General features: G+C 47.0%; 1 protein-coding gene across 1 annotated transcript; it reads right to left on the bottom strand.

Moving 5' to 3' along the window:
* Positions 1-1,958: 1,958 nt before the first annotated feature.
* On the bottom strand, positions 1,959-12,103 carry nat8l (N-acetyltransferase 8-like). The gene is made up of 3 exons (XM_056443122.1): positions 11,800-12,103; positions 10,486-10,650; positions 1,959-2,326 (listed from the first exon to the last, which is right to left on the bottom strand). The coding sequence occupies exons 1-3, from the start codon at positions 12,101-12,103 to the stop codon at positions 1,959-1,961; spliced, it is 837 nt and encodes a 278-aa protein (XP_056299097.1).
* Between the last annotated feature and the right edge of the window lie 427 nt (positions 12,104-12,530).

The raw sequence follows: 12,530 nt of genomic DNA, 5'->3' as shown, positions 1-12,530 counted from the left end.
GGTTCAGATCGAACTTGTGGGGTCTAGCCCAGGGTTGCAGACAGATTCATGAATGGGAAGTAGGGAGGGTTGGTGTGGGAGGGTAGCAAGGCAAGGAGGGGGTCATTGCTAACTTCATTACGATTACACTTGTATTCAATTTTTTTTTCTTTTTTTTCTTTTTTTGTGATTTTGTTGTTGTTGCATTTTGCTTTTATCATTTACTTTTTACAAATGGTATGATGACGTAACTTAGGCTCAGAGTTGTGGACGGCTGAATCTACTGCTGGTTGTATGGTGAGAGGATGGAGATAGAGAGAGGTGTCATCGGAGTAACTTTGATGTTGGGTTCGCTACATGAGTTTTCACCTTTATGCACAATATAAATACAGGGGGAGGGGCAATACTAAGACCAATATATCGGTTTAAATAATTATTTGCTGTTTGTGCTCAGTTATGTTCTACAGGTCTGCAAGTATTGCTAGTAGTCATGTTTTACCCAAGTTGTTCCCCAATAACCTGGATTAAGTTTGTGGAGTGTAGTCTGCAGCTACTTTGTAATTGCCGTAGTTTTGACATTGAGATTTGCAAATTACAACGTGGTAATATGTGTTTAAAGTTATAAAATGACTAATTGTCAGTCAAATACTAAATTCAATATGTTAGAATGTATATTTCTTCAAAGTACACATAGAAAGGAGTTGTTTACTTAGATAATACTTGACTCATAGCAAGAAACGTGTCTGTCCACGCAAAATAAAACTCCTCATACGCTGTAGAGGCGTGGCCTGTAATATCTGGCCATCAAACACACCTCATCAAACACACACACACACACACACACAGACTCATACGCTCAACAATCACACACACACACAGACACGTACACACAGAAGCTCCGACATGCAGCTATATTGTATCATGGGATCTGTCCGCGAGAAGGCTCCACCCTCCTGTCACCTCAACCAATCAGAGACCCTCTCCACAGCTCCGGTGAGAAAAGCGGTGATCAATAAAACATTATAAAAGAAGGAGAGATGCAATCAAATAACCAGCGGAGAGAGAGAAGTAACAGGAGGGGATGCGAGGAAGACGCGCGGTGCGTATTCCTGCCCCCGTCCCGTTGTCCTTCCATCTCTCCCCGTGGGGGAGGGGGGGGGGAACACGCTCTCGCTGTGCGTCAATATGGCGGCTTGAGAGACAAAGCCAAATGACTTGGTTTTTGTGTGTGCGTGAGCACGCTCTGTCCACAATGCACACACAAAACGTCACATTGAAGAGCTTTCTTAAAAGAGAGAGTGTGTACCACGAGCTCCCCCCTCACACACCCCACCACACACACGTTTTGTTGTTGTGTGTGTGCGTTTTGCTCTCGAGGAAGCCATAACTGCCCCTCCCAACCCGTCCATCGCTCCGTCCACCCCCAATGACACAGAGTGCAGATGTCTCATTGCACTCCACCGTGCCAAGCACGTCTGTTGAATGTGGGAGGGGGGGGGGGGCTTGAGATAATGGAGGAGGGGTAGAGAGGGAATTGTGGTGTAGTAATGAAGGGGAGTATTGATCGGTCACATGATCTTTCAACCAAAGGGGCGGGGAGGGGGGTTCCTAGTTGGGGTGCCAGTCAGATGTCTTCTGTGAAAGACTTCTTCTTTTTTTTCCTCCTATAATTTAAAAAGGGGGGCGTAAAAAAAATACAAAAAAATCTTTATAAAATCGAGGAAAAGAAAGAAACTCTTATTTAAAATGTAAAAGTATAATACAAAAACAACAGCAACAAAAGCCGAATAGTGATGAAAACGTTAGTGACTTTAAAGATGAAATTGTAGAAGTGTTAAGAAGAACTCAAAGTTATCTCGAATGACAAAAAAAAAAAATCAAAGCTGTCAAGAGGAGAGGATGCAGCCGGGGCTCGGGTGAAGGAGGGTCGTTGCTCTCTCTGTCCCTCTCTTTCTCCATCTCCCTCTCCCTGTCACCTCTCACTCCTCGCGGAGCTGCAAGTGGTAGCGGCTGTAGCGGATCTGGAAGAAGAGCCTCTCCAGCGGCGAGCGGCTCATCCCGGGGAGCCTGTGGTCCTCGCTCTGGCTGGTCCGGCGGAAGCCCAGCGACTCGTACAGCTTGTGGGCGGCCAGCTTGACGGCCGTCGTGCCGAGGACCACGCCGGCGTAGTTGTTGCGCACGGCGAACTCCAGGACGCGGCGGCCCAGGGCCTTGGCGATGCCTTTGCCGCGGTAGCGAGAGTCCACCGACATGCGCCGCAGCTCCACCGTGTTGTCGTCCTCGCGGCCATTCGCCGCCACGATGCCCACCACGCGTCCGTCGAGCATCGCCACCCAGAAACGGGAGCCTGGGCGAAAACAAGAGACGATGCGTTCCGTTAGATATATTAGTTTACATCAGGAGGCTGGAGTTAAACACATTAAAGGCATAGTTCACATCGGAAGCTGAGCTGAGTGCAAAGGCTGGAAACAGTTCGCCTGAATCGGGCGACCTCGTCTAAAGAAATGAACTTTTACTTTATGTGTTGTTCAATTTGTGCAGGAAATGGTGTCAAACTGCTGCAAAATCCGTCAAGTCACTTTCGGTGGAGGTGGCGTGAAGCTACAAACTGCGTGATGGGCTTCGTGGTTGTTCCGCTCTGAAGCGCCGACCAATCACGTGATTTAGTTTCTCCCTGTTCCATCTAAGCAGAATGCAGTTCTCCAATATTTAAGACTGGTGCTTCGTGGCATTAGCCTTGCAGAGACTTTGATCTCACAGGACACACGAGGTGTTGAGGGATTGGAAGAATTAATTTGGCATTTTCCAAATTTGCACGATCGTTTTTGCGGGAATTGAATCTTATTTATGCGCAAATCCCCATATTGTCACGTAAAAAGCTGCATCAGCAGAAAAACAACATGTTGGTATTTTTACAGCAGCTCTATCCCAGAGTTGATAGAACAGACTGGTGACACACACACAGATGAGAAGACTAACACACACACACAGATGAGAAGACTAACACAACAGATGAGAAGACTAACACAACAGATGAGAAGACTAACACACACACAGATAAAGGTTAGACCAGGCAGACAGTGCTCCTCCATCAGAGTTCCGCTCAGAGTTCGAATATCAGCCCGTTTGGAGAATCGATCTATATTTGCGCTGCAGTTTCTAAGCTGTGCATGAAACGCAGCGATTATGCTCGTGAATCATTTGTATTTTTGGCTTTTAAATGGCAGTAAAGGTTTGTAACGGGAGGTTTCTCCTCTTCGTTGAAGTGTCTGTGCTTCTTTTGTTCAGCCTCAGAGCAAACGCATTGGAAATCCCTCTTTTATTCACAGTCCATTGAAGGCATCACAAGTTCACAGGGCGTTAAAAAGCTGCTGAAGATGATTTCCTCTGCAGCCATAATGCTTCCTAAAGGGAACCTACAGATCATGCATGCGCTGGCTTCATTTCCTGAACCGATCCTAATCTTCAGAGAAAGATTACCCTCTCAAATGTTTTGTTTTATTCTTACGTAACCATGCTCAAAACGCCTCTCCATCAATGTCAGCAGTATTTATTGCATGCGTTGGCAGTGGTTGCCATCTGCTTGTTATAGATAAAGTAAATCTCCCTGACTGGCAGCGGCTGACCTGTGACCAGTAAATAAATCTGTGTGTGTGTGTCACGCTCTTTTCTCTCCTTTGACTCTGCTGACACACTCCACATGAAACGCACACACACACACACGCACACACTCGAACAGGCGGCCGCTTTCACATGGCGCTTCTGCCTGAGTCCCGTGTGTTAGGAGGGATTTGATGCCCCTGCAGGTCTGTGTTAAGCTGATCCGGAAGGTGTCGGTTACTGAATCAAACGACTGCATGTGTAGGCGGTTGCATCAACAGGAAAAGCCGAGTACCCCCCCCACACACACACACACTGCTCACTAATCTCTTCGGGGAGTTGAAATTTTGAATTTAGGGAGACGATTCATAGCTCCTCAAAGTGCTTTGGTGGATGATTGTTTGAGTTTCTCTGTAGGATCTAGGAGTGTGTGTGTGTGTGTGTGTGTGTATTACTTAACACTGTCTCAAAAACACTCGGACCACATGTGACCGTGACCTCCACTGAAACATGGCGTCTCTCTCCTCGGCCCCTCTGACTTCCCCCGTGAAAGCCGAGCGCGGCATATTGACCCCCGAGCTTCCCGACATCGGCGCTCGAGGAGCATCACATCTGCTGAATCGGACACCGCCGTTAAACTATTACACGGCATGGATTACGCCGGCTCCCGTTTGTTTCTGCTGGGAACAGCACTTCCTGGAGATACAGTAGGAAGATAGAGAGAGATGGAAATAACTACAGGGGGAGAGAGAGAGAGAGTTCCGCAACACATTGACAAGAATATTGAGATAACTAGACAAAAAGCTTCATCCTTGCCTAGAGTTGAATCTGTACTCTAAGGTTTTGGATCAAGCCCATCTCTCTCTTTCTGTCATATCTTCCTTCATCTTCCTCTCTACCTCCAGCTCTTCCCGAACACCATTCCTTCGTGCTTCGTGGCGCCGCACGGCTGACTGCAGCGGGGATGAAAGAGACACTTTCACCAAACACCGCCCTGGTACTCTCCCTCCTGTTGCTCTCAGCTCATTATACCGGATACAATGCGCCGCCCGTGTTTTGGTGCGTGTCACTGAGGCTGGAAAGCGGTGTCAATGAGCTTTACTCAGTGAGAAAAAGAAGTTGGGGAAAAAGAGGGGAAGAGACAATGAAGAAGAAGAAGTGGTTCATCTGTCCTCTCTGAAAGACGGAGTGAGAGGAGGAGGAGGAGGGGGCGGGGCATCTGTGTTAACAGTAATCGCGATGAGACTGAAAGGATCCATTATTGCTGCTCGGGCATAGGAGGGGGGGAGGATAGAAAATCTACCATTATTACAGAGGGAGGGGACCTAAAGAATACAGATGATCTCAAGACTAAAAATATACCGACGCACAGAGCGAAGCTCGAGGAAATCACAACGATTCTCACACGAGCACAAACCGGATCTCATCTCCACGTCTCGTTAGGATATTAATGTCTTCCTGCATGTGAAATGAACCTTGTCTAAAAAAATAATAATAATCTCTCACCAACAGGAGCGCACACACAGGAATAGTTTTTTATGGTGTCTTAACAAGATTATTCTCTTTTCCCTGAGATGGAACCGAAAGGGATAATTCATTGGATTAGCGTTCGGTCTAGACGCCGCCGCTCTGCGTTGTCCGAGGGGTTAACGCCCGGACAAAAGATCACAAGTGGCTTGAATCTATCCTCTTGTGTTGCGTTTTATAAGAATTAAACTGATTTGTTGCAGCGGGGACTCTGAGTCAAACACTGTTGCATCACCGCATGAATAATCTGACCCTGCCAGGCGTTAAATAGCGAGATTTGTGTTTTTTTCCGCTTAAATATTTACTTTTTCATACTTATATTTGTTTTTTATAATATATCCATGATTCAAAGCCTTGAGTGATGCTTTAATGGCAGTAAAGCACCAGTAAAGAGTTAAAAGGGATCTAATACTAGCATCAATTCAGTTTATTTAGATTTTTACTATAAAAAAATCTAAATAATATAACTAAATAACATGCGAGCTTTTCCCTTCTCAAGGGGAAATGCTTAAGATGCTTTTGAGAGAGGTCTTCTTTTGCCTCGGTCCTGTACATTACATGCACCGTGCCTCATGCCCTTCCAGACGTACACACACATACACACCCTCCTCCTCGGGTCAGAGTGCATGCTGGGAGTATGGATTAGCCTGTCATGCGTGACCCACGCGTCAGCAGGTTTTCGTCCTCCGTCGGGGAGAAATGAGGGTGAGAGGAGGGGGGTGACGTCACCTTACAGATGTGCACAGAAACACAGAATAATTAATGTGCATTAAAGCCTGCGGTTACAGAAGAAGCCTTTACACACAACTTGGCCTTTTAAGCTAAATCCAATGTGGAGGAGAGTGATGCATCGGCCTGTGTGCTGTCACCCTTAACTCACACACACATATATATATGTTTATATATATGTCCATTAGCTGGGAGGAACTCGTCATCGGACCCTTTACTATTTTACTGCCTTCCTGCCCGTCAACGCGTCTTCGCATGTTTGCTTTTTTTCTTCTTCTTCTTTTTGCCGCACATTTGCCACACATGCTACACTTTACTGTGTCATGCCATTGTTCACATGGCTGCTACTGCTACAGCCTGAGCCCCCCCCCCCCACGTTCAGGCCATCAATCAGACTGGGCTTCACACCAACACGCAAAATATGACTCTAACCTCTTACATCGCGGTTTAACCGCGTTTGGCTTAAACTGCAGGAATCATTCGTAATCTGTAGAGTATTAATTGCACACTTCTCGACGACAGGCTTCATAATTGCTCATCGGTCTTGATCGAGCGTCGGCGATTGGTCGGTCGCGGCGGTGAGGGGGAAAAAACGCACAGTTAATAACGGCGCCGACGACACGCCGTCGGCTCTCTCTGACGAGCGTCTTTGTTGCCGCCGGTTGAAGCAGAAAGAGAAACAAAGGCGGAGGGGATGTGACACCGCGATGCATTATTAATGATGGCCTCCGCTGAATAGACGAGAGGGAGTGTTCATGTTCTGGGGCAGCGAACCGCGAAAGCAAACGCACCGGCGAGCTCTCCGGTTCCTCGCAGCGTGCAGACTCAAACCAGCGGCGTGGACGGCAACACGGCCGACATTGGGACGGTTGACGTGGGGCGTGCATCTGATTCTGAGGCGGAGAGCCAGACTCCTCCTCTTTGCAGTCTGGATGCTAAGCTAAGCTAACTGGCTGCAAACGCAACAACACTTCTTGAATGTCGGAACAATTCCCAGACTATGGTGCGTCTACGAGGGCCGCAACTCACGCTTAATGCTGATTAATATGTGGAGTATTTAATAATTACATTTTGTCAACAGTTTAAAATGGCATAAAACTTTTGAAATGTAAAATATAGCCCCATATTTGACGTTTCATATCGGAAAGGATAGAAAGAAGGATGCCTTATTAATCTGAGAGATACAGGAGATCCCTTTTCTGTGTTTTCACCAGCAAACTGTTTCTGTCGTTCTTTATCGCACACACGTAAAAAATAGATCATATAGCTGAGGAGCACACCCCTCCCCCGGTGCCCTCGTTTTCTATTTTGCACTCATCTCTTTCCCTGCCTTCACACATGTCTCTCTCTCTCTCTCTCTCGTTCACAGCTATAATAAGCAACTCAGGTACCGGTGGAGGAAGCTGCTCGCTCTCCTGGAACAGACCCAGCTCAAACTCATTACACACACACACACACACACACTCACACAGAGCCACAACAAGACTGATGGGCAGGGTCTCCTGCGTTGAAGAGACCCTGCAGTCGCCATGGCGCCTCATTACACAGACAGTTTTACAGAGTGGGTATCGAAATTGACTCGCCCTCGTTATATTACATCCACCTTTTCGGCACAAAGCTGCTTCAGAGTGACCTGCAGCGATTGAGCGAGTAAAGAGTGTGACGGTGCCGCTTGAACATGAGGGGAAGCCTCCGTCCTTCGCGAAGGCCTTATGTCTGGCTTCGGGCCAACAGCCCAAGTTGTGACATTTTTACACATCAGTCCGATGATGAATGTGTATATGTGGTTAAATGCTCACGGTCAAAGGCTTACAGATGAATAAATACTTTGAGAGACGTAGTGCTTTAGTTTAAGTGAGAAGAAGACCTTGAGCTGAAGAGTATTTTCATCTTTATTTCCAGATTCTCTCAGCCAATCACTGCCGTTGTTTCCACACCAGTGGGGCACAGAGTGAGTCATTGGTGGGACGGCGAAAAGAGGAGGAGTCAGGCGGTTCAAGGAGGTTTGCCCCAGCAGATGTTGTATTTTAATTGCATCAGTTATAATTTTTCAAACACTCATTGAACTATTCAATTTGAATAATGGACTTTTGTCAATTAATAGTTTTAAATCTGAGTTTTTTAAAAGTTAAATTCAATATGAATTTGCTTTGAAAACCATTTCATAACCTTTTATCAATTCTTTCAGCCGTGTACATTTATAATTCCAGTCATTGTTGTTAATTCAATTTGCAATACGGCCTTTCTGCCTAGACGCACACATACAATCACACACACTTTATTACATGCACTCAAAAAAACGATTCAAGCCCTTCTTAGAGGTGACACATTTAAATATTGTTTGATACATTTAAATAAATCAATTACAAAACGAAGATATTTATTTTGAATGGGTGTAACACAAAATGTATGAATACTTTCATTTATTAGATTTATTTAGGTTACACTCACAAAAACGATTCAAGCCCTTCGAGGTGACACATTTAAATATTGTTTGATACATTTAAATAAATCAATTACAAAAATAGATATTTATATTTAATGGGTGGAACACAAAATGTATGAATACTTTCATTTATTAGATTTATTTAGGTTAGATGGTGTGCATATCAACTCAAAATAAATGTGTTTCATTGAGGACTACCCTTTGCGCATGCGCCAGCTGAAAATCAGTTGTTTACAAGGTGAAGACACTCAGGGCTGTACGGTGGTGTAGTTGCTAGCACCGTTGCCTCAAAGCCAGAGGGCCGTGGGTTCAATTCCCAGTTGGGGCGTTCCTTCTGTGTGGAGTTTGCATATTTTCTTAGTTAGTTAGTTAGTTTATATTTTGAGTTGGACAAACACAAATTAATTTAATTTAATGAATATTGTTATTTTATTTTAGATGTATTTGATACAAATGAGTTGGACTAACTTAATTACATTGTATTGCACTGATGTGCTAAATTTGAGTTGGAGTTGCATATCATTATTGGATGGAAAACCTGCCAACAATTTAATTGAGTTCATCCAATGAGTCATTTCTTTGAGTGTGGCAAATGGAAGAGGTGACAGCTGGCCGTAAGTTGCAGCGGAGTGAGTGATCACAACACACACTCACACACACACTCTCTCACACACAGAGGAGATAAGCGTATTGATTGGTGGATACGTGGCTCCGGCCAGCTCAGTTGGACCTCTTAAGCTCCAAAAATATGAAGACATATTTATTTTGCTTCCTCGCAAAAAACTTAATACTGACTAACTTATTGTGGCTGTTGTGTTAATCTTAAATGTTGTTGTTCTTTACTTTGTATCCTCAATATGTCCAGTATTAATAATTCATTTAAATATCAAGTCAATGTGCAGTTCTCCCACCCAGAGTTCATTGTGGACGCTAGAGACAGTGCAGTAATGTCTACCTGAGCAGAGGAGGAAGCTTTTGTGTGTGTGTGTGTGTGTGTGTGTGTGTGTTGTTATCTGAGCTTTGCTGTGTGCTGCTGGTGCATGATTTTAGTGCATGTGAGCGTTCCCCAGTGGCTCGCTGCTCCAGCCGATAACGCCGCCCAGACCGACCGCCTCCGGTTCCCCCTCAGGTGAACAATGTCAGCTCACTCAGCACCGCTCTCCCTCTTAGTGCGCACAGCAACGTTCAAACGGAGGAGAGCAGAGAAAAGAACAGCGATCTCAAAAAGAAAAACAACCTTATTCTGGTAGAAAAGAGAGTGGTGGGACAACATCGCTGATAATAAGATGCTCCGGGAGGGGGGGGGGGGGGTAGATGACAGTGACGTGAGAGGTGTGTCGGTGCCCAGGTGTCGGGGCCCATTGTCCACGAGCGGTGGCACCTGACCCCCTCTAAACCCTCTCGGCCCCGCACGCAGCCATAATGGGATTGCTAAATTGCATTTGTGTGCATGCGGTGGACTACCGGACCAGAGGGCACAATGTCAGAGAGAAAGAGAGGGGGAGGGGCCACGTGGTTTAGGTTAACAAGGGGGTACACGTGTCATGTGTTTGTGGTCGGATGTCCCTCACGCCCCAAAACTGGACTCACTGAGAGAATGAATAGCTTGGAGATGACACTAGAGGGGGGGATTGATTTTTCCAATTAGAAGCTTTAGTGGAGGAAATGAGCCTCGCCGACACCGAGTGAACTGCAGAAAGTGTATCAGCAGTTTCCTCCATGTGATCAATAGCCCTGTGACGCAACCCCTCCTCCATCTCCTCCTCCTCCTCCTCCTCCTCCCTGTCCGTGACCGAGTGGAGCTCAGAGAGGATGCAAGTGGGGGGAAGGAGTGGAGAAAGAGGCGGGGAGGAGAAGGAAAGCAGAGAGAGGGGAACTGCATATTTGATGAGTTTCCTCTGGATTGCCTGACGGCTCTCTAGACCCAGATAGATTTACGGTTTCAAGTCGGTCTGTGTCACATGTTTTCATTCAGGTTTGTTATTGTTATTGTTTATCTTTTGAGCAGCAGCAAAGTTACCGGCCCTAACTTTTTTTTACAGTTGTGTTATTATACCGTATTTCTATCCTCATCACTCTTGATTCCTTTTTATATATATATATATATAAACACTGGCGGTGGAGCATTGTCGACTGACGAACCAGACAATTGATCTCATTAGTCACACTACAGGGAGCACAGCGACGTTGCTCCCTCGTCTTACCTGTGGGTGTCATGTAATAAGCCTCTATGTCAGCCATGTCCGTTTGCAGAGCACAGTCCAGATAGCTGTGGATAACTTTCCAGCTGTAGTAGTAGCGCGCACCCATGAGAATGAGGGGTGCACAACAGGTCAGCGTGACGGATTTGGTCACGAAAAAGCACATTACTATGGAGAAATGGAAGAAAAGTAAACGAAACCTGTCAGAAAAGAGAATCACATGTTTGATTTTGGCAAAATTTGACCCCACACAGACACAGAATTGAAAGAGCAGAGGCAATATATCAAATGTGAGCATCAATAAGTGAAACAACATATGTTGCAATGGCACGATGTGAACAATATTGAGAAGTCAAACTGTGAAGTAAGGCACATTAGTATCGCTGCAGGAACACAAAATGTAAAGGTGAGACTTTCAGCAAGAGGGTACATGGCAGAGGTGAATTCATCAAAGCAGTCAAGTCCACACTGGTGTCGTTAGGGGGATGGACCGCTAGGGGGCGCACGGTGGCACAAACAAGCGGGCTGGATGCTGCAGAGCATGTTGCGTGGCATGCAATGGCTGGTTAGTTTACTCCAGCGTGAGGGGAACTTCACGGAGGAGGTCTGTCAATGTCACCAGGACTCATTGGATGTGATTTGTGTGTGTGTGTGGGGGCGTGGTGTGTGTCTTGCAGTCTAACTGTCGCCAAGTGAACATCAGTCAGACGCTTTTTTTTCCTTCTTTTTTTTACCCAAAAAGTTGTTCATCTTGTTTCGATGTTGACGTGCGTAACGACACGAGGCTCTCGGCACGTCAACAAAAAGCCAAACGAGATCAGCGCGTGACTGGCGCAGGGGCGGGGGGGGGGGGGGTTACGTGCGCGCACCCCGTGGGCCAATCCTCACATTCAGTCACTCACGGCAACCGGCATGTCATCACATCGTCAGCGCGGGGAGGGGGAGGGTGGCGCCGGTTGTCCACGTGCACCATGCGCCTGCCTACGGGCCATGCCTTTTGTTGCGCTGTGAGCAACATGCCGGCGCGTGTCTCCAAAGTCACAGCTGACTCCAATTTAACTGCGCGTCAGCCTGCACCGCGCGCCGCGCAGCGCGGAGACGCGTTTTAGAGTCAAGATCCTCGAATAATTCGCATTAGGGTGCAAACATCACACGAAAGCGCAACAGAGACGTGAGCTGAGGAACATCTCCTCGAGACATCATTCACATCCGGGCTTCTGTTTAAGTTTTGGCGTCAGAAAAGTGGGAGCGAAAGCTAACGTTGGAATAGAGAAGCCGGTGTGGGATGCACGGCGCGAGGAGCGTGTTGGCACTTACCCGTCAGGAGAGCATATAAACACTGGGTCTTTGGCTGCTGCCTGATCCCCCTAAACGCCGTGTTGGGTATCCTCTCCATTATACCCTCGTAAAAGATGCGCCGCACCTCTTCTTGATCCCCGCACTCGAACTCGCGGATATAAACTGCATCGTTCCTCCCATCCTCGGGCTCCGCGGGGCTCATGGGCGCGCTGGATGGAGGGGAGCTCCACATCATCGACTCCTTTTTGGTTCCAGGTATAGCATCGTGTTCGTCCGCAACAATTTTCGTCTCGCAAACCATTTTGGGAGACGAAAAATGCATGCAACTGGCCGCCAAAACCCACTGCAGTTTTCTGGAGAAAAAGAAAAAGAGGGTGGGGTTGGGGTGGGGCGGGGGAGTGAGGGTGAAAATGGGTGATGCGTGAGATTGTCTTAAAAAACAGAGAAACGGATGAAAGGGGGATAAGACGAGAGGGGGATGCTGCAACCCTGAGCGTTTCTGACGACCAAGACTTGCGGCTGTGATTCAAGCCGTATTTATACGCGGGCAGGGCGGGGGGATTCAGGGGGGGAGGGGGGAGGGGGTCCTCTCACGGCACAGATTGGTGGACGCCGTGCTCCGTTAAAAGCTGATGGACGAGGGAGGAGGGAGCTCTCTCTCTCTCTCTCTCTCTCTCTCTCTCAGGCGAACGTGTGTATAGTGATGAGGACGTGGGTCCACGAGAAGAGAGGGGGGGGGGGGGGTGATG

Source organism: Pseudoliparis swirei, chromosome 21, assembly GCF_029220125.1.
Source record: "Pseudoliparis swirei isolate HS2019 ecotype Mariana Trench chromosome 21, NWPU_hadal_v1, whole genome shotgun sequence".
NCBI lineage: Eukaryota > Metazoa > Chordata > Actinopteri > Perciformes > Liparidae > Pseudoliparis > Pseudoliparis swirei.
This window is presented reverse-complemented; position numbering and strand designations above follow the sequence as displayed.